The sequence below is a fragment of the Neolamprologus brichardi genome, chromosome 10 (assembly GCF_056152115.1).
Source record: "Neolamprologus brichardi isolate AB-2024 chromosome 10, ASM5615211v1, whole genome shotgun sequence".
In the NCBI taxonomy this organism is placed as follows: Eukaryota; Metazoa; Chordata; class Actinopteri; order Cichliformes; family Cichlidae; genus Neolamprologus; species Neolamprologus brichardi.
In genome coordinates, this window is record NC_142113.1 from 23292542 (window position 1) to 23314561 (window position 22020).

The following is a 22020-nucleotide window of genomic DNA, read 5'->3' on the forward strand; positions in this document are numbered from 1 at the left end:
GCTATCTGAGGTCAGCAATCTGGTGTGTTAAAACCTCATTTGGCTTTCCATCAAAGACATTCAAACACATATTGTTCTTCTCTGCTTGTTTTCATCACATTCTCAAAAATTGTTAATTTCACAATCCATCTATGCCAGGCAGGCTCTTGGTTCACATCTGTTCTATCCTCTAAGGAAAAGTGTGTGTGACAGCTCAACCACAGAAAAGACCTGAACAACAAAGCTGAATGTTACTCTAAGAGTGGGATATTTTTTTCATTATACCAAACAGAGACAACTCAGCGTGTACATTTCTAGTCTTGGAAAACACAGAAAAAGAAAAAAAAACATATGAAGGCCCAGGACAAATTCTGCTTTTTACCTTTTTTCCGGGCCTGTGAGATGATGTCAGCAGCACTCTTGCTCATGACCCGTGTCACATAGAGCGGACAGTTGGTTTGGCTGGCGATGGTGATGGCACGAAATACCGCCTCTGCCTCCAGCTACAGACGAAAGAGCACAATGCGGTTGACTCGGGAATGTTTTTCCCATTACGATTTTGTCAAACAAACTTCAAATATCACGACCGCAGCAAATTATACAATTTTTGGAGCCGTATCATTTGAATAATTTATTTTGAACCCGAACGACAAGGAGAAGCTTATAATTTTAAAACTGGGCAAGTCAAGGATTGTTTCAGTTATATTGTGTTTGAGTAGTTAAATTTAATGCGATCAGCAAACAAATGTTTAAAAGAAACTTAAGGGAGGTCAGACTAACACCCAGTACTTGCAGATTTTCCAAGATGGAAGGCTTTAAAAACAAACATATTGGACACATTTTAGACACATGTCCACAATGAAAAGCACCTGGTGTTTTATTGTGATTATTGCATTTCTGAAATCTTCATCCCCATATTTGTAAATGTTGGCTAACGAGAACTAAAAATGACTTTAAATATAAAATTCTACAAAGGTTTCAAGTAGAAACGTCACTGCCTCCATATGATGCAAACACTGTTTTCTTTGAGTCCAGAGGTTCAGTCTGGCTTCAATGACCACTGGATTAGTACTGAATAAGATAGTGTACACTAATAGAGAAACACTTGTCTGACTTTGCCTGCTTAAGAAAATCCTGTTACCAATTTCTAGATTCTTAAAACTCCACTCAGCTACTTGACATTATGATACTGGTGGGACAGGAACCCTGTGCAGCAGCACAGAATGGAAAATCCCAGACAAGTCGTTGAGCTGAAAGTATGGCTTTGATTTTTGTTGTTTGCTGAAGAAACATTCACAGCAAAAACTGGATGGAACAAGAGACTTTTTTTTCACCCAGTGTCTCAAATGTATCTGAAACCACATGTGTGTAACAGGAACAATGTGTGTGTCTGAGGACCAGTCCAAAAATGTCACTGTGCAGAATGTGATTCTTTACATGTACAACTATGTTTGTATTGTTTGCACAAAAAAATGATAAATTATAACATGGCTAATTTATTTGAATACTTTTTTAGGACAGTCCATTTCAAAATGCTTGCACATGCAAATGATGCATAGTAGCTAATATTTAATATAGTGTATGATGTGTGAATGTTAGACCTCTTCTGGCCTGCTCAGCACATGCCCCTCTGGTCCAGTGATACCCATCTGCAGCATCCGGGCCTGCTCCTGTTCAACACACATGCAAAAAGTCAACTGTTAGCTGCTCAGTTTATAGACATAATGTACAGTATGTAGAACTTTCTGGGAGGTCTTCATCAGTCTACAAACTTCAGAATGATAAACCATTTCTGATTAGTTCTGCATGTGTTAAGTACACGAACAGCAGTTTTAACATGTGGGTCTGTGCACGGGTCAGAGCAAGGACAATTTCACTTTCAGAACATCACCTAAAAGCAAAAACTGCTTTCAGGTTAGTTTTCTTAGGCATTAGTTTGTACCTTTCCTTGCATAGTGTCATTTAGAGCGACTGTCTGTGAGTTCAAAATGTATTACGGTGACATGGTTCTGCAAATAAGGCTTTAAGCGAGCATCTCATACCAGTGGAAAATCAGTAATAAGGCAAGACAACTTGTACTGTAACTGAAGAAACTAGTGGCATTCCTGTGGGCAGTGCTCCCCTCAGCTATCTGAGGAGAAAAACTTTGTTGCGAGGAGCGGGACCTGTTGATGACAGACACGGAAAATCTAGACATGTCTACAAATGAGAGGAATCCCAGCTGTGTTACTACACGAAACAAATTTGTGGCTCTGATCAACATTGCTGCGCTGAGACTGTTCCCCTTCCCCAAACTCACACAGAAGAGGCTGCCTGGATGAAACAGCTCTACATTGGGCAAGCAAAAGCAGTTACAACCTAAGTTTTTCAAGGTGCATTTCTAATACTTATGCTGCCTTCAGGAGATGCTCATGAAGATGGCCCTAAGGCTAAATATGTTTGGAAAAGTTTAGAAATCTAGCATTGCTGATCTCGCTCCAAGGAAACATAGAGTCAGGGAAAAGTTATAGGATATGGGAATTATGGAAGTTGCAAACCCTTTCAGGAAAAAAGTAACTGAACTTTTAGTACATGAGTTTTGAGAGGGGAGTTTATCTCAAACCGGCATTTATTGGCCATTTGAAGCTGAGAAGCTGTGCTTTGGCATTTGTTTCTATGCTTTTCCATGGCTGTTGTTATAACAGAGAGCTTCCCAAGCTAGCTGAGAAGTGGGGTCCAGCCAAAAGACCAAAACCCTGAAGAAGACCCTGCCCCAACCTGGACTAGGGAATCAGGTTGTAAAGCATATCCTCAGGTTCAGAGTTGCTGTTTCTCCCCCTGCAGCTTTGCACTTGCTTGGCCACAAACATCTCCAGTGTATGCTTAAGGTTGAAGCCAGCAGAACCACATCATCTGCAAAAGCAAAGATGTGACCCACCCCTTGGGTGCATCTAGAACTTTGAGTTATAAAAGCTTGAACATAATCAGGGGTAGCTCTGGCAGCAAATCTAAACAAGACACCCCTATCTTAGGTGGTCTAAAGTACTGTACATGACATAATCAAGTGTTCAGACATGTTGGTCTTACAGATGGAAATCCGACTTCCAAGTTAAAGTTGCAAACTGGATAGGAGAGCTGGGAATTGCGATGAATCAGATCCAAGACGCACCCGCATACACACACAGTGACAGAATCCAGGCATGGTCTGGAGCTCTGACTAATACCAGCCCTCTCGATCCATCATCTATTACGGTTGATTCACTTTCATTTGTCCACAAAACGGCACAGCCCTGTATAAACTACACCCACACATTACAGTCCTACAGGAAACAGTCTCCCTCTCATCAGTGACAGTGTGTTTAGTCTCTAAAGTAGTGGAGATGCACTGTGATAAGACTAGAAAAGTGAACTGAAGTGAACTAAACTGAAATAAATCATACTAAACAAAAACATATCACAGAGTTGGACCGGGCACAAAAGTTCAGAAAAAAGAAAAATGAGGCAGTGAGGAAGCAATGGAGAAAAAAGGTGTCTGTTAGTGCACTCGTTTCCATTGTTACCTCAGCGATGATCTCGCCATTTTCAGCGTGGACCTGAGCGATGCCTCCCCGCTCTGCCAAGAAGGTAAAGACCTCATAGAGCTGGATGAGAAAGACACAGAAAGATTGAAATTACAGTGGCACTTCTTTTATATTTCAAATCCTGCCTCGCTGTTTACTCAAAGGAAGGGCACTCCTTTTTAACTCAGAGGTCACCCATAAGCCACAATTTAAAAGAAGCCCACAATTTACATGATGTCTACTCCGACACGCTGCAATTATTGTGTGTGGTCTCCAGAAATGGTGAGAGTCATGTGGATGAACTGCAGTTGTTGTTATGTTGCTGTGCCACAGTTCCTTAGTGAGCTGCATGACATCAGTTTTTCAGGCTGGATTATTTCAGTTGAAACATGTGCTCCTTTGACCAACCAAATTAGGTACGGCTGTATGAGTAACATAGTCCTGCCTCACACCCTCTGGCTTTCCACAGTTTTTTAAGTCCTTATAAAATCACAGTACGCATAAATCAAAGGCTGTGAACAATAAGATAAGATAAAACTTTATTAATCCCTCGGGTGGGTTCCTCTGGGAAATTTGAATTATGTAGTCCTTTTTTTAGACACTTTGTCACCATTGGAATCAAGTCACGCCCATATTTTTTTTTGCATGTTGACTGTGAAGTTACAGGAAGTTGGCAATTACTCATTTTATATTGACTGCAACTGGGAGTTTGTGACACGGTGAAATAATAATAAAGGTCATGAAGTGAGCCCTTTTCTAATGTATGATGAATTGAGGACAAAAGCAACAGTCCTCAACAATTCAGTGCAAAACTAATATTAGGCCTTCGGTAACTTAAAATAGCTTTCAGAGTTAAAAAGTTGCAGCTGTGTCTCTTCAAAGGCACCATCTCGTCGCTGAGCCAAGTTGGAAAGATAGAAACACCAAAGCATTTTTCAAAACTGTTGATTTTTCTACCATCCCTGAACATCAAGCATGCGGGGAAAGCAGACTGCTGAGAACAAAAAGAGTTTTAACACAGATATTAAAACAGCAAAACCCGGTCTTTAAAGTGTGTGCTACATTTAAGGCGCTCTACCTCACTGTTGCTCATCTGGTAGTAGTCCTTGTACGCCATGTACACCTGGAATGAGTTCACTCCTGCAAAAACAGTAAGTCAACGTGAGAGAAAGATAAAATGTGATACGTTTCATGTAAAGTTTAATTACTTTAACTACTTTTAAACAAAATCTCCCAAAGTACTCCACCCCCCTCCCCCACGAAGCTCTTATAGCACGCCATCAAGACCCACCCTTTTCCTTGATGAGATTATCCACTTCCTGCTTTACGCTGTCATTCCAGTGGGTGATGTCCACATGGAGAGAGTAGTCGCAGCAGGCTTTCTCATCAGCCCACTGCCTCCACTGGTCATGGGCCTCTATCAGACTGGTACCAGGTTCTGACATCACATGGTCCACTGAAGAATAAAGGAAGACAAGTATTATCAGACAGAAAGAAGGAAATGAATGCAAAAGGCGATACGACAGGTGAAGTGGCAAAGAGTTGACACAAGTGGGGTGGGAATAGTCACACGTAAGGAGACAAAGAGAGGGCAGCGTCAGGATCTGTCTGCTGGTGCTTTTACTTTCTCCCTGCATTGTTTATCTTGCATAATCAGCTGTCTGTCTGAATTCCTGCAGTGCTCAGCCAGTGGGAAATAACCTTGTCAGATGTCACATTGCATTTTGTACATCTCTATCTAGGGAACAGGTGTCCTTGCACAAAAATTGAGCAACTTTACCTACTTTTATATTTGGCTGTGTAGCCACAATCACATTTTTTATTAATAAGAATGGTGCACATTTCGATGCAAGTTCTTAAATGCATCATGAATGCTTTGCATGGATGCTGCTTGCATAAGCACAAGCACATATAATTACATACATAATGTGTATATTTGCATGATTTTCTGTGCAGATTGAAAAGCACACAGTATGAGTTTGTGTTTCTGTTTGTGGACACAACAGGATCACAGTGCACAAAATATCCTGCTACATCTAACTCAGCTCTAATAAAATAGGGCCTCCTGCTGCCTTGCCACCTGACTGCCTTCTTTATCTTATTAAAGACAACCCAATCTGCTTATGTTAATAGGATATAGCTGAAAACAGCAGTCGCATACATACACACAGACGCACACACACAAAACAATGGCAAACGCTCAGTGTCCACACTTTTTTTGTTCACCATCTCTCAACACAACCTCATTTGCTAGTTAAGACAGACATGTACGATATAAAAAAAACAAAAAACACACAAGCAGACAGCAGAGTACACATTTCCACTTTCTAACCCCCTGGAATATAATCCCTCTATGAATGGAGCTCATGAATAGAGCTTACTACAGTAGCACGCCTGTTAGTGGCTTTGTCTGTTTGAAAACAGGGCCAACAGGCAGCAGAGGAGCAGTCAGCCCATAAGAAGTTTTAATGAAACTGGAGCATCTACCAACTGTGACAGCATCTCATCCCTAACCTACATGAAGTTCACAAACCCACAAAAGAAAAAGCTGTAGTCAAACCAGACATGGGAGTACGACACTGATGCCCTATTTCTTTGGGAGTAGTGTTTCACTCTATACCCCCCACCAGCCATCGCCCCCCACGCTCAGTCTTTTGTATGGTCCTCTTTCGTAGTGGGACCAAAACCTTTTCCCATGCCTCCCTTTCTCTTTTCCTCTGTCTGGCGTTCAGCCATCCCTCCCCTCACTGCATTTTTTTTTTTTAGCTTTTTTTCTGAAAAAGCTTTACTATTATCAGCTTCACTGCGTGGGTGACCTTTCCTGCAGCTCTTACCGATCATGGTTGTCCCACCAGCGAGAGCGGCCTTTGATCCCTGGGCAAAGTCATCCACAGTTGTGGTTCCACGGTACGGCATCTGGAAGTGGGTGTGGATGTCGATACCACCAGGGATCACCATCTTCCCGTTGGCCTCAATGGTTTTCACACCACCAGGCACAATCAGATTGTCACCAATCTGCCTGTCAAGTGATGATGATGTTATTGTAACTATATTAAAACCTGTCCATAAATGTACACAAACAAAATATATGTATTACTTCCCCTTTTTGATTATTTATCAAAGCTCAGATGCTAATTATTCAAATTCAGAGAACCAAATTATTCCAGAAAGGAAGACCACATAGCAAAAGGTAAAAAAATGTTTAATGGGTATAAAGCAGACAAAAAACCTAACCGAAACAAAGTCAACCTAGCCTGAAGCGGGACAATGTCACCATCCCAACACATTAACATTTCGCTTCTGCTAAAAAGTATTTTTAGAGAAGACACAAGTTAGACAGGCAGGCAGAAGCCAGAGTCTCTGTGCTTCTGTGCCAACAGTCCAATAGTGCCGCCGGCATGTGGGTGTTTATCATGCAACACCAGTCTTTCTGTGGGCTCCTCTCTCTGAGCTGCCTCACTTAGGGGCAACGGGGACAACTGGGAATTCAAGTGGCAACAGAACAACGGGGAAAGCGAGTGAGACAGTTCCACTGTCCTACCCCAGCCCGGTCTGACGGGGTCAAGAACAGCTGTTATCAGTTTAACTGTTACCCCAACAAGTTCAGATTGTTAGTTTCATTCATTCAGTCTGCATTCATGTCGTAATTCTTAAATTGTTTCAGATTTCCTCATCAGTGTTTTGGAGGAAGTGTTTATAAGACTGCTATTCATTATGTAGCTGGTGTTCACTTAGACTGTAATGTCTGCTCTTCACTTAAACTTTAAAACGACCATTGCAAGTGGAGCAACCAGTTTTCAACCACTACTGCCTTAGGATCAAATAGCATTCAAAAACTAACAATCTAATCATGATTAAACTCATTAATATTAAAGGTAATCTTCAAGGCCCAAGGTGCTCGTTTCACATTTTTTAATACTGTTTTACCCTGGTATAGATAATTATTTCAAAAGAAGCCCTTTGATTTTGAATTTCTTCAAGAACTTTAGGATTATCTGTGTTTCAGAGTTTTAGAAAAGTAAAATATTTGAATTTCTACAGCAGCACTATGCACCTTCAGGGGAGAGAAGGATTTAAATATAAAGGGGACAAGTAAGATACCACATAGCCCAGACAGAAAATAGCTGATGAGGTGAACTATAAGTGGAGGGACGAAACCAAAATGGGAAGAGGTGTGAGCAGAGCAGAAAAGAGGACAGTGGAATACTTACTTAATGAGGCCATCCTCCATGTAGATATCAGCATGGAAGGACTGATCATCATTAACAATCCTTCCGCCTTTGATCAGAAGCCTGTCGCTCTGTAGAGAAAGAGATGGGCAGAGTGGAGGGAAAAGGAGGGAGGATGGGGTTGGAGGGGATGAAATACGATAACAATTATGATTCTATGCAACGTTGTGCCAAGAAAATTTGTTTAGACATAGACAAGTAAATTTCCAGTAGAGGATGATTTACTAAGCCACAATATTACTGTACAAGAATTTGAACTGTACTCTGTTTGTCTGTAGTGAGATTATCTCCTTATTTCTTTCCACCCACAGGATATGAACAATGTTTCATTCATGGCTGCTAGAGAGGGGTACACGTGGTGGTTGTGTCACATGCAAACACATCTCACATAACTATATGGACCACCCAGTGAGTCTGCGTGCCCAGAAAAACAAGCAAGATTTGGGAGGAAATGTCTTCATTTATTTGATGAACATCAACTAGTGTCAATTATTGCACAACTCATTACCCACTTTTCAGATGGCAGATGATTACATGACATTCAATATCTGGATCAAGTCAGATCTGATCTGTAACAGAAATACTGGTTGCACTGATACATAAACTGACTATGGACCCATATATATGTGAAGAGCTCTGTGTACAGAGTATTATAACCTCCTGCATCCACACATGGGGACATTACATCCTGGCTTTGTTTGCATCACACACTCCATTCTACTTGTGTTATGCTGTAAAATAAACCTAATGTCCCCTTGTGAGCATGTTCTCACAAGGGGACATGCATGTAACAAAGTATGTAAAAAAAATTCACAGCTTCTTGTTTTTTAATCACTTTGGTTAATCACAAATAGCTAGAAAAAAGTAAAAAAGGCTCCCCAAACAACAGCTCTGGTGTCAGGAGGTTAAACAGCATCCTTTAGTCTTTTGCTCCTTTACTTGAAAGGGGGTCCAGTAAATCACCATAATTTGCAGACCTTTCCCTTCTTTTAAAATGAAAATTACTCCAGACATAGGGAAGTCATCTGGGAGGCTGATGTTGTTGAAGCTCAAGCCGCTTTTAAGGTCATGGATTAACATCGTAACCACATTTATCCAGATTCTGTTACGCAATAATTTTAACCGTCAATGTGTTTTTTTCTCAGCGTAATCGTTTTATCCAATAGACCAAATGCAATCACCAACTGATCACTCAATCATTTCATAAAGCAGACAATTTCTGATCTGCGTTACAAAATAATGCAAATATGATATAATCCCTGCAGTGGTAACGAACATGTTCCAAAGTAAAACTAAAAAAGCAACACTAAGTCTGAGGAGCCTTTTGCCAACACCTTTTGATGTTTTGTGGCCTGATTTGGGTGTTGTCATGACACCACACAGTCAGACAAGAACAATTTGCTGCTGCACCATGGGCCGACTCTAGCAGGCCACTGCCATGGCAACGGGTTGACTAGAGGGAGAGAAGCAAGAGACGAGAGACAGCGTGCGCGTGGTTTTGCTGATATGCTGGCTTTGCTGACTGGTTGAGTGTACAACTGACTGTACAACAGGGTTAAGGGTTTACAGACGTGCTTGCTCACAAAATGAGCAAGGGCAAAATATCTTCTTCATACAGGACTTGCTCAATAAAACAAATATGATGTAAGTAATTGAACACATTAATGCCTTAGGAAATTTAGCCTTGGATAACCTTATCACAATGACTTCATGACAAAGCTTTTTTCCCTTCACTTCATTCCACCACCTCAACCTTCTCCTTATATGTGGAGCTCTCCACTTATGATTTAACAATAGGGTTCAAAGGTATATTTATTTGGGAGAATCCATTCTCCTTTCCGCTTCCTCGTTGCTGCTATAAATGGTCAGTTTCTTAAAGTATGTCTGAGTTAAATTACCCAGTGAATTTCAGGCACAATCAACAAATATTTGCACTTATCTGCTTTTCTGCTTCACAAATTAAAAAAAAAACTGCTTTAATTATCAGGATATAGGTTTAATTCTTTTCTGTTTAGAACTGTTTTTAGGACAAAACAAGGCTTCTGCACATGTCATCCTCAGGTGTTGGAGCTCGTGATGTGAGATTTGTGACATTTTTTCGAATAGATGACAAATAAAATAATCAATACTGAAAAATTTGTTGCGACCTGCAGTATTTAACTTCCGTGTAACCTTCACGAGATAATTAGTTATTTTATTTTTTTTATTTATTAATTTTTTACTAAAAGGAATTAGTAATCGAATTAGTTCTTTTAAAAAAGCATCGACATTACACTGAAAACCAAAAAATGTAGCCTTATTTATATACCCAGTCTCTAAAACGGCAAGACTTGGTCTTTCCTTGGTCTGCTAAGAGGAACACACCATATTTTCCCATCAGCAGATGTGTGCAACAATTTACAGCCCCTGGCCGTGGACCCAGAGTTTCATCATTATAATAAACTGCAGTAATTCCTTTGAACATAACAACAGGAAAAATAAAAGTATTATCATGTACATAGCTCGAATATCTGCTGAGCTCAAAGACACACACAATGTGGCTATTCATGAGTTGTGTGGTAGTGATTGCACATATTAGGTGGTGGTGGTGGTAGTGATGGACTAGTGCGAACCAGAACCCAGAGTCTTCCCAAGCAACCACACCCTGAAGCAACACATTACAACACACAGTCATCAACTCCTGGAACACCACACTAGCATAGATCATACCGCAAAGCTCAATGCCTTCATTAGCTTAGAGAGAACGCCTTCCAAAGAGTGCTCTGTCATAATAAATTAACATGACAACATTACTGAATGTGAATAGGGAGTGCACACAGACAACTTTCATAGCATTCCAGTAAAGGAAACAGACGATAAATTTGTCAGTTAATCAAAAAAAGGTACAAAAGATGCCCAATGTTGTAAAATTATTGTAACAAAATCAGTCTTTGCATGTGACTAAATGGTATTTTCCTTATCATTTTTTGACATTCTTTGACAGATCAACAACCTAAGATGACCATAACCCAGAAAAGATTTTTCAGTTATTCTTATAATGACAGCTCCTGATGAATTTGATGTTAACCGAGTTAATGATCAATTGTTGCAGCTCTACAGCTGTCAGTTTAAATGGTGGTGAAAAGCAGCTTGTAATGAGTCAAAGGAAAAATGCAATAGTTGCAGCTGCCCACAAAAAATTAATGCCACCAAATCTGATTCTGCAAAATCTGAAATCTGATCTTGTCACCTGGTCATGACTTATGGTGTTAAATATGAAACATTAGTTTTTGCAAAATGTTGTGATGTGTCAATAAAGTTGACCTCTGATTTTTGTAGATTAAAAAATTATTTTGTGGTCTCAGTAGCTTTGACATTCGCCCACTCAGTTCTAATCAGTTCATCCTTGAGTCCCATGCAAAGAAAATCCCTCAAGGATTCAAAAGCTACTGAATTCGGACTACCTCGGATCTCTAAAATTGGAAGTTTTTTTGTTTTTCTTTTTTAATATATGGTTACGAGTCACTGCTGTTTCATTAACATGAATAAGAATCACTAATATAAATATTATTGAATTAATAGTCAGATAGAGACCTGCTTACATCAGCAGCATCAGACAAGAAGAGATTTTACCTGATTTATAATACTGCAGCGATGGGTGTGCCATCATGCATGGGTGACTTACTGAAGTGCTTACACCCCCTCCCCCCTCCTCTCTCTCTGGCACACACACAAACACACACACACTGTTTACCCTTTTCAATTTCTGGCCACTGGCTGATGACAACATGCAGGAGACCGCAATCACTTAACAATCAATAGCTTTCCATTTCCGTTACAACCCAGTAACTGACCATTGCTGAATTGCTTGCTACATTTCACATTAGATTCTTTTTACACTCAGCGGAAACCAAGATGCTGAAACGCTTCATGCCAGCAGCTCGTGTCATCGGTGCAATATCTAACAAGACAGATATTTTTAAAAAGCAAAAAGCATGCCCAAAAATTTGTTTCAATAATAATACAAACCATGAACTAGACGCAGAATGCGTGGCCAAACTGTCGAGCCTTTTTAAAGACACATAATAAAAACAACGCATTTTCCGCTGACATTTCTTCATCACACTTCATTAACAGAAACTCAGACTCAACATTTACTGTGGCGTTTACATCAATTCTGTGACAAACAGCCACAAACTGTGACAGTAACCATTTCATCTGACCACAAACAGCAATGTTGCTCATATTATTATAACAAATATATGTCATGTGACATCATGGCGGGTGAGATTGTTAAAGAATGCATATGGAATATTTCAAAATGTGTTTTCTACATCACATTCATCATTATCAAAACAACATACAAGAAAAAAGTTGTAAGTAGTGAGTGAAGTAAGATAGCTCATCACCTCATTTATGAAATTCTTAGTCCAACTTTTGTCTGTTAGTCTGTCTATACCACAAGACAAATGTGGTTTTGTAATAGTGACACTGGTGGATTCCAACCCTCTGTGCTATCCTGTGGTTACGGGAATAAACCAAAACATTTGTTACATCTTTAACGAGACAGTACTGTCCACATAATGAACTCATGCCACAGCTGTTACTTTTTGCTGCAGCTTCGACAAGAACTATTAAATATCATTCAGTGGCTAATGTGGTATTCACGAGTCCTGAGTCTAAGATTGGACTGCATGACCACAGCGGTCTTAAGATGGTGGATTCAGTGCACGGCTAATAACATGCTTTGACAGTCTTGATGCAAAAAGGAGAGTAAAGACAGCTTAATGAGGTCCTAAGACAAAGAAGACCTCATAATTTTACTTTTTTTCTCTAACTTTGTTGAACAAAGTTGCCTGTGCTAACACATAGCTGAAGAAAGGTGCTGTAGACTAGTCATTGTGGATTTTCTATAATAGCCATTGATTTAAGTTTCGAAAACACAATGTCTGGCTACTGTTTTGAATTAACTTCTTCTCTTACAGGATCATTCGACTGGCGAGGGACCAGAATTTCCAGATTGACAACATTCTTGACACGGACTGGTGACTGGTGGGTTAGCCTCCCATGTGTCCAATTATGAGCTGGTCCATTTCATGCATGCGCAACGCGCGCACAGGGTTGGAAGCAAACAGTCATCTACACATCATTTACAGCCACATGCCAACGTAGGCTATCATTAGGAAGCTATTCGGTACAAGTACATGTTTCTGAGAACAAGCATAATAAGACACTTAAAATGCCTTTACTAAACTAGACACGGATATTTTAAAGAAGCTAACAAAGGCAAAATGGCTAACACTGAAGCTAGCTAAAGCTCAGAGCCAGGTAGAAGCAAACAGCTTCGGAAAAAGCTTCAGTATGAGCAGACAAAGGTTGAGAGCAATTACGAGGAAAACTAAGGTGTGTGAAAAAGAGAAAAGGGCCCTGTCATCTGCTGAAGTTATAAACATAATGGAAAATGTAAGTAACTGGTATTTGTTTTGTTGTATAAATCTGTTAAACCTTCTTTTATCTGGAAAGGCAAAATATGCCAGCTATAGAAACTATTTTTTAGTTAATTATTTGTACCTCATTCCTCTTTTGTAAAGTTTCATTGTCATTTCTTTTATTATGAAAATAAAAATGTCATAATAAAAAAATACTTTTTGTTTGCATAAACTCAATTTCTCAATATGTACCATACTGGAGTTTACAGAAAACTGGGAAACAGAGCATTTTATCCCTATCAGTGCTAAAATAAATAATCTAGTCACTAAGCTGTTTCCTGACTGAGTCAATGGTCGTACTGAGACAAAACCACGTCTTCAAGCCACTTAAGTCCAGACGCTTTTCTTTCCAAGCTCCTTAGACTTCTAAAAATCTAATGACATAAAAAGAAAATGTTTATTTTACTTTAGAACGGTGATAAATGCTATTCTGTTTTTTGGGGGGGTTTTTTGTGGGATTTGGCTCTTCAGAATATGCACAAGAGACATGAACGATGTTGATGTTGATTTGCTCTTCACAGGGTCACTAACTATGTCCTCATTTGTCAATCGCATAACTACTGCAGCACCGACTCTTCGAAATGGAAAGGTCTCCCTGGGTTGGCAGTAAATAGTAGCCACTGTTAGAAATTACACATTTGCAAGGACTACTCCATGCAGCCGATTCAGTACTCAAAGTGTACCAGTTGTTTTCCTTCCAGTTTTTTTTCCAGTTACTATTTATTTATGAAAGTCAGTACACCACTGTGTACTACAAGTGCAGTGCAGTATAAGTATATACTGCACTGTACTTGCATTGTTATATATATGTATATATATATATAACAAATGTTAGGGAAAAAATCTGATTAACTTTAATGTCTCTGAACGAAAAATTAATATCGGATGATAAATTGGATTTTCAAATCACACTATGAGAATTGGTCTTACAAATCCTGTGTCGGTTGGGTTCTAAACATACCAAATCATTCATGTATTAGAGCAGGGGTGTCAAACTCAAATACACAGTGGGCCAAAATTCAAAACTGGAACAAAGTCGCGGGCTAACATTAATATTTATTGAAAAAAAAATCTTCCTCCAGATATAAGAATGAATCTTTTCTTATGGACTCAAATAAGTTTTGCTGGAAAACTGAATATGGAACAAGCAAAGCTTAATACTGAACAATATATATATTAGCTGTATAATACCAGTAGGCCAGCTCAAATAGTAATTTGGTATGGCTTCGTGGGCCAAATGTAATTTGGCCAGAGTTTGACACCTATGTATTAGAGTAACTAAGCTTTGCAGGTGCCAAAAAACATAAATCATTAAAAAAAATTCTGCATCAAATCAGCAGAGCTTAAATTACATTTGTCTTAAAAATAATACATTACAAAAGCTTTCAGATGATTCAGTTTATTTCCTGAATGTGGCATTGAAACAGCTTGAAATGAAGAAATAATATTTTATACATATAGTTTTATTGGACGATTTTCTGGATATGATAAAATTTATAATTAATACACTGTGTTTCCCTGCGGGTGACAATCTAATCACAATTTTTACCAGAAACTTATGCCCACTCTATGAAGTGCGCGTGACCTATTCTCAAAGCTTTGGCACTGATTAAACTGCTGTCTTAATCACTAATTTAGGCCAGCTGGTGGATTAGCGTTAACACAAGAATCATGCAAACATTGCAACTATCTAAAGTCGCTCGCACAAGTAGTATTCTCAGCTCAAACAAATGTAGAGACTGTTAATGCCTTTCTTTAAACTAAGCTGATGAAATTATGCTAGTAAATGTGTTCCTTCCACCTGCTTTTTTTCTTTTGATACACTTTACAGTCAGTAGTGAGACCTTTTGTCTGCTACAGATACAACTTCTTACAAGTGCTGATCTGTTATATTTCTGGAAGCAAAACACTGTGAAGTTCAGAAGGAAAGAAATCCAAACAAACTTGTCATTCAGCTCTTAACAAAGAACAAAGTGCCAAAAATAAAACGCCTATTACTGCACGGGAAGCTGTCATTTTCTGTTACACAAGCCGGCAGTAATCAAAAATAGACGGCAGGATGTTGTTCTTACTACTATGCTGACATCGACACACACGTTTTTTCCACTTTCACCGGACTGGGGGGAGAAGCGCTCATAAAGTGGGATGCAAAGTACTAATATCTCCTTCGTGGTGCTTAATGAAAGGGAACGGTCCTGGAAAACTCGAGTGCGACAAAATAGGTCAAAGGGGCTGAGGAGGAGGAGGACATTAGAGGAGACCTCCATTAGCTGTGGCAGAGATCCTCGTGTCTGTAAGGAGGGGGGCATGGGGAGGCAGGCGGGGACCAGTGGAAGAGGGAAGTCATCTTGAATCTGCACCAGTGCCTCTGCTGCAGCCCTGTTGCCTAGCAGTCAAAAATATTTACTGTTCAGCAAAAAGTGTGCAGGATTTTTTTTCACATTCTCGAAAAGTGAAAACAATGAGACTTATCCATCTAAATTAATCGCAGGGGCCCCTGCCAGTTAAGGTCTGGAATGTTGATCTTGTGATAGGCTGGAGTAGTGTAACCGTGCAACAATCTGGATCTGATTGGGCCAGACAGGTTGAATTTTTAACTCTCTCAGTCAAGAAGTTTGAGAAATGCCTGTTTGTGCGCATGTGTGTCAAAACACATCCCCGCAATGACAAACCAAAGAAGGGCTGTATTTTCCTGCCATCACAACTGTATGTTTGTTTCCATGGTGAGTTGCGTGGCAATGTCTGGGTGGCCGTGGGGTATTTTGTTTGCACTGAAGCCCACTTTGCTGCAGTCTGCATGGTGACGGTACAGTCTGGTGTGGCAGGGAGCTGATTTGTGGAGCGTCGACAGGGTGAACGGGTTTCACCCACAGATGCTCACTCCAGCTGGAGGGGATTACGGATGACATGTAACCGCCTGGAACAACACTGTGGCTGCTGTGAGTGGGTATAAGGAATAAAAGGGACCACACCTAGAAATGTGACAGGGCAGATCTAAAACCCAAACGAAATGAAAATGCTGTAATAGAATGGACAGGCTTGGAAATAAGGAGTCTGTGTCAGGAAGGAGGCTTAGAAATAGGTAGAGCGTTTAAGGTCCTCCTGTGTAAGAATTAATAGCGCCTTTCACACATAAACTTCAGACAGTTTCTAGGGAATCAGGTTAAGAGGCAGCACACACTACATCCACTCACCACTAAAGAATGTACCAGACAATACAATATTCACACACCAGCATCGACAACATCAAATGGACCTCTGTTGAAGTACAGATGTGAAAACAGCTTACGAACGCAATGATTCCATGGCATCAAAACTCTATGAAGAGTTGTTTGTCCAGTTACAGAGTTAAAGGCCTGGTAATGAACTAATCATCTGATTCAGGTGTGTTGACCCAGGGTGATATCTAAAACCTGCAGGACACCGGCCCTTGAGGCCTGCAGTTGGACACTCCTGGCTTACAGTGAAAAAAAAAAGGTTATTTTAATGCAACAGATGCCAACCTCTGGGGCAGCAATGGGGCAGAATCACCTTTTAAATCTAAACATAGTGATATGATATGCACACAAGTGGTTCTCTGGTGTCTGTGTAGCCCCCATTACTAATTAACCAACCTACTAACCAAAAGCTCACTATGCCAAACATAATAAATTGCTTTTCATTATATTTCCATTTTTTATTGCTTGTGTATATAGTAGATCTTCCATGTAATTAGCAAAGCCTGTTGTTTCCTGTTGTTTAGGGCCATAACTGCATTTCGATCGTACACTCTGTATAAAACGTGGATGTACTCCACGGTCATGTTTCCTTTTGTTGGGGAAGTTCTGTGTTGAAGCCGCAGCCTGAACATTTTGGCTGTGGCCATCTTGTTTTTTTGAAACCAGATGGAAACTGGCTGGTCATACAGTGGCAATTTGTCAATTACAAGGTAGCTATGCCTTGATGCATAACCTACTTTATCATCAAAGAAATTTAGTTTCAGCTGCTCTCTTACTCACAAGGAGTCACAAAGTAGATAGGTCTGCATGGTTGATTTGGTAGATTTTTAAACCAGATGCAACCCCAAAAGGATTTGAAGTGGACTCTTTCACTTGTTGGGAATTATGTAAACCACTACACTACGGAGCCACTCAATGTCTATTAACATGATGCAATTTTAATAAGACTTGAAACTAGTTTAAGAACATAAACTCATTAGGAAAGGCCAGTGGCTCATGTGAGCAATGGGCTCATTTCCTCATAAACTTCTATACAGTATGACCTCATTTTGTAACTCAAGAGTTCGCCCCTTGCTGGCTATAACAAAGAATTCAAGTTCCTCTGTACTGGCTTTAGTTCTCAGACAAGAAGGCTATGACCATCTTTTATATACATGTTTATGGTTTAGATACAGAAAAGACAAAGACAACAGTGCTTCTGTTATTTATTTGAAAAACATCCATTACTTGTAACAAGAGGTTCTTGCTTTAGTCTGCTTTACTGAAACAACGTGACACTTTCAATTCTCCTGGCTTGTCTGCTTGTGAATAAACCAATAATGCAAGTATTGTGTGTTTGCATTTCTAAGAAGCTGATCAAATGGTTGGAGGGGAACCACTACTACCATAAACTCCAAATCAAACAACAACATGCGTTGTTAGTCCATATATTGTTGAACATAAAATACATTTCTCATAAAGTTATCGGAGGTGGGACTCACCAGACCCCCGACGATATGATACTATCACAATATTTCACTCACGATACAATATTATTGCACTTTTTGACATGTGGTGATAAGCTCAGTATTGCAATAACATCTACTGCAATTTATCACCTTTTTTCAACTGCAAATGATGTCCTCAAAATAAAAATTTGTCAATATCGGTTTTATCCAATAACATAAAGTTATCGACGTCATTTTTGGGGGAGGGGTTTTTTTGCTCCAAAATGACACTGTCAAGCAACACTGTCACTAAAACCTTCAATAAATGTTGCCATAAGATGGAGTCAGTCTGCCATGAATCTGATATCAGTCTGCAATTGAATAAGATCAAGTGGAAATTTTATACTATGTCAGGCTAAGTGCGTCCAGGGTCGTTTCAGCCAATTTATGGTAAGTTTGCTCGACCAACCTTGTCTCGGGATGACGGTGCAGAAGACGAGCCCTCTTGGCCCAGGGTCATCGCTTGTTGTTAGTCTAATATATTTTCAAGTATTTGTTATTTATTCATTTATTAAAATCAATATTATCAATATTTTTATACAATATCGCCACACAAAATACTCCAATATGCCAAACTGATTTTTTTCCCTACACCCTTAGAGGCTATGGTTATAACTTGGATGTAGGAAAGAACGTAGCACACCCTACCTTGTCAACTGGACGCAAACGGATTTGGGAGCAATCCACTCAGTGGTTGACCCAGACATTGTTTCAAATAACTTTTCAAAAGCACTTAAATACTGTTGGAATAGTCACCCATATGTTGAGATCGGAACATAATTAAATTCATAAAACAGTGAAAAGTGTGGTTGCTTACATCATAAATTACTCCCCTTCAACTGAAACCGCATGAAGCAACTTTAGGACGTCCATGAAAAACTTGTATTGTGGTACTTTCTGTCAGTCTGTGTTAATGTGCTGCTTACAACTGGAGCTTTTCTAAATCCACAAAAAAGCAAGCTCAGTAACCAAATATGATATATCTTGAGGCAATCAACCAGCATAGCTTACTCATGTTACTTTGGCTGGTGATCTGCTAAATGCTTTCTGTTACTTTATTGCTGCATGTGTGTGTATTTTTGACACAATTAGCATTCCTTTTGTATGTTTAAAACCCCCAAACCTACAAAACATCCTTTATTTTAGCGGTTATTGTCATTCAAATTCACTTCTAGTGACTGTTAAACATGCCTTCACTATTTTCATAGATTTTCATATATTATAGACATCTCCTAATTTTACAGTAATAATGTTTACAAAAAAAACCCCTCCGTTTACTCCCATTGTGTACAATCAGCTGAGGAGATAAGAAAAAAGCAAAGTCTCCCACATCTGAGCAACACACCCCGAACTGCAGCCTGAGCTTCAACAATGAGTGCTGGAAAACAGGCGTTTCAGATGCTCACACACAGAAAGAAAAAAAAGGAGAGGGAGAGGTTCCTCTGCAGTTGTAACACACACCAACACCCAGCTGGCTGGCTGTGTAACACCAGTCTGCCCTAAATTCAACCCCCCACCCCGCTCCACCCTGAATGCTCTGAGCCGACCCTGAATCTTTCTCCTTGTGGTGATGCAGAAATACAAGCACCCCTTCACAAGGCCAGCTTATCACAGATGGGCGTGTATTTCCCCCACCTCTCTTTTCCTCCTGTCCCTCTCACTCTCTGCTGCTGCACCAGCCTGAAAGACAAACCCTGTCTATGATTTCCGAGGCCCCCCTATGAAATCACAGAGAGGGCTTTTTTCTGCAATAAAACAATTAAGGGCTTCAGGAGAAACAATGAGTTCATGTATAATAAGTGACCATTATTTTTAGGACCCCCTCCCCCTCCCTTTTCGGTCATTTGCAAGCGTCCAGGGCATTGTGACCAGAATGTGCATTGATACTTTTATGTATGTCATGAAATCACTGTGCACCAAAATGGCAAGAAGGGAATTCGAAAAATGAGATCAACATTACTGTTCAAAATCCTCCCATGAACAAGACCAGCTGGGCCTTAAAAAGCCCCACAAGGGTTGGACACGTTCTTCTAATATCTTTACGCTGTAAATCTAGGTGGAGTGTAGGGAAATAAATCTAATTAACTGCATTATTCTAAATATATAAGAATGAGTTAGATATTTGAAATCACCATAAAGTCTCCGTTATGCACTGAAGACAGCAGAATTCCCTGCATAAACCTTACAGTGATTTTTTTAACGGGCGAGCCGGTATCCGTTTTGCACAACGGCATGGATCGCTTCAACAAAGAGGATGCAGGACACCTTTAAGAAAACGCCTTATCTCCCTGCCTGACTGTCACTATGGTAGCCAGACATGCCATATCATTGTGCGCATTGTTTCAGCGGCTTCCTGCAGTCGGCTCTGACAATAGAAAGAGCATTTTCATGTTGCTCTGGGCTTGCATCGGTGTATGTGACAAAGATCCATCGCAGCGGCGCAAAAAAACGCTGAAACCTTCTGCAGTGATTTGAAGCAGCAGCCATCAAAGTTCCTGCAGCCAGTGAAGGAGAAATAACTCTTTACTCACTGTGATCTTTGGGATGTTCTTTTTTCCTTGATAAGACATCTTCTGTTCGATTCCACCTTTTCTTTTTTTTAAAAAAACACCGAGCTTTTAAAAGCGATATTCCCCCGTTTATGGATGCTGCAGCGGCCCTCGCCTGGATGGGAGCTTCAAGGAATAGTCGCCCCTCTTGTCAGTGCGATGTGGAGTGGCTCGCAGAGTGCTATAGGAGCGTCTGTGGTCCAGGCACACGGCCCCTCCCTCAGTATGTTCAGTTTGGAAAGCGTGATGTCACAATCTTTCCACCGGAGGGCGCAGTGGAGAAGCTGGTGAACAGCCTCCAGCCGGCATCCTCTTCTTTGCGTTACACTGCTGTCACACGTTGTTTTTTTTGTTTTTGTTTTTTGTTTGTTACACAAAGTGTGCTGCGTATCCAATATCTGTCACCACTGACCTATCCGAGAGAAATAGCAAAGTCCTTGAAGCAGCTGGTTTTGAGGCGCACTAGTTTGTGGTGTAGTCTGTGCCTGTGTGTTTACGACTGAAGTCACTGAGGTCTGATTGATTAGGGGAAAATTGGCAGAACTAAGAGGAAACAAAGGAACACGGGATAGAAATCACCATCGTTATTATAAACAATATGTAATGGAAAGATTTACTCATTTTAAACATGTCCACTGACCTCACTGCCGTGTGTTAATCATACATATTGGATGTTTAAAATTTTGCCAGTCTGTTAAATAGATTTATTGGCAAGAAAAAAAAAATCCCTTTGAAATTGTAGACTTTATATCAGTCATAACCAGGAGGTTGTGTGTTCTGTTTTGCCCGACACAGAAGAGCAAAATGGTGTGGCAGCTGTCACAGAGCTTGCCCGTAACATTGCACACACACACACACACACACACACACTGCATGTTCCCACCCAGCCATGTGTCTCCATTGTTTGAACCTAAAGTGGGTCCCTCTTCGCTCTGCCACTCCCCTCCTCAGCTCTAATGCAGCCATAATGAGATCCTGAGAGTGACATGCATGTAGGAGCAGGTGTGTGACAAAGGGTGTGCATATTTGTGTGTCTATATTACACTAGCAACTTAAAATATGTATATATATCATACTTTCATTTGCTTCATTTTGTCTTTTTTTTAATATTGCTTTACAGAGTAATATAGGAAGGTTTTACAGCACAGTTCTACCCAATTGTTGTAGAAAAATAAGGGTTTAAATCTTTTTTTCTTTTTTTTTTTTTTGCTACAAGCAAACACAGGGCCTTCATCCTGGCATGTCCTTTCATGGCAGTGAGGCAGAAAGGCATTACCTCAGCATTTCCAGGACTTGGAGAATGCATCAGCGCTACACACTCAAGTTTGCAGGATTGCTACCTCTGCAGACCACATTAACCGGCTGACACTGACAGACAGACAGGGTGCAGACAGATCAGGGATGCAGAAAAGTCTCTGTCAGGTCATCAAGCCTGTTGGAGCACATTTCACACCACAGTGAATGGAGTGAGAAGCTTCCAGTTCACTACCCAACAATCATATAAAATTATATTATCAGTTTACACACAAGCACAATCATGCTGACCACCTC

General features: G+C 40.1%; 1 protein-coding gene across 2 annotated transcripts in view; it reads right to left on the bottom strand.

Moving 5' to 3' along the window:
* Positions 1–20666, bottom strand: part of dpysl3 (dihydropyrimidinase like 3) — a 32797-nt gene extending 12131 nt beyond the window's left edge. For both annotated transcript variants that reach the window (XM_006784997.3, XM_006784996.3), the window contains exons 1-8: positions 20452–20666; positions 7730–7818; positions 6353–6537; positions 4810–4974; positions 4597–4658; positions 3519–3599; positions 1581–1649; positions 362–482 (exon numbers count right to left, since the gene is read on the bottom strand). In XM_006784997.3, coding sequence (XP_006785060.1) covers positions 362–482; positions 1581–1649; positions 3519–3599; positions 4597–4658; positions 4810–4974; positions 6353–6537; positions 7730–7818; positions 20452–20490 — 811 coding nt within the window. In that variant the 5' untranslated portion in view covers positions 20491–20666. The remainder of the gene's footprint in view (positions 1–361; positions 483–1580; positions 1650–3518; positions 3600–4596; positions 4659–4809; positions 4975–6352; positions 6538–7729; positions 7819–20451) is intronic.
* Between the last annotated feature and the right edge of the window lie 1354 nt (positions 20667–22020).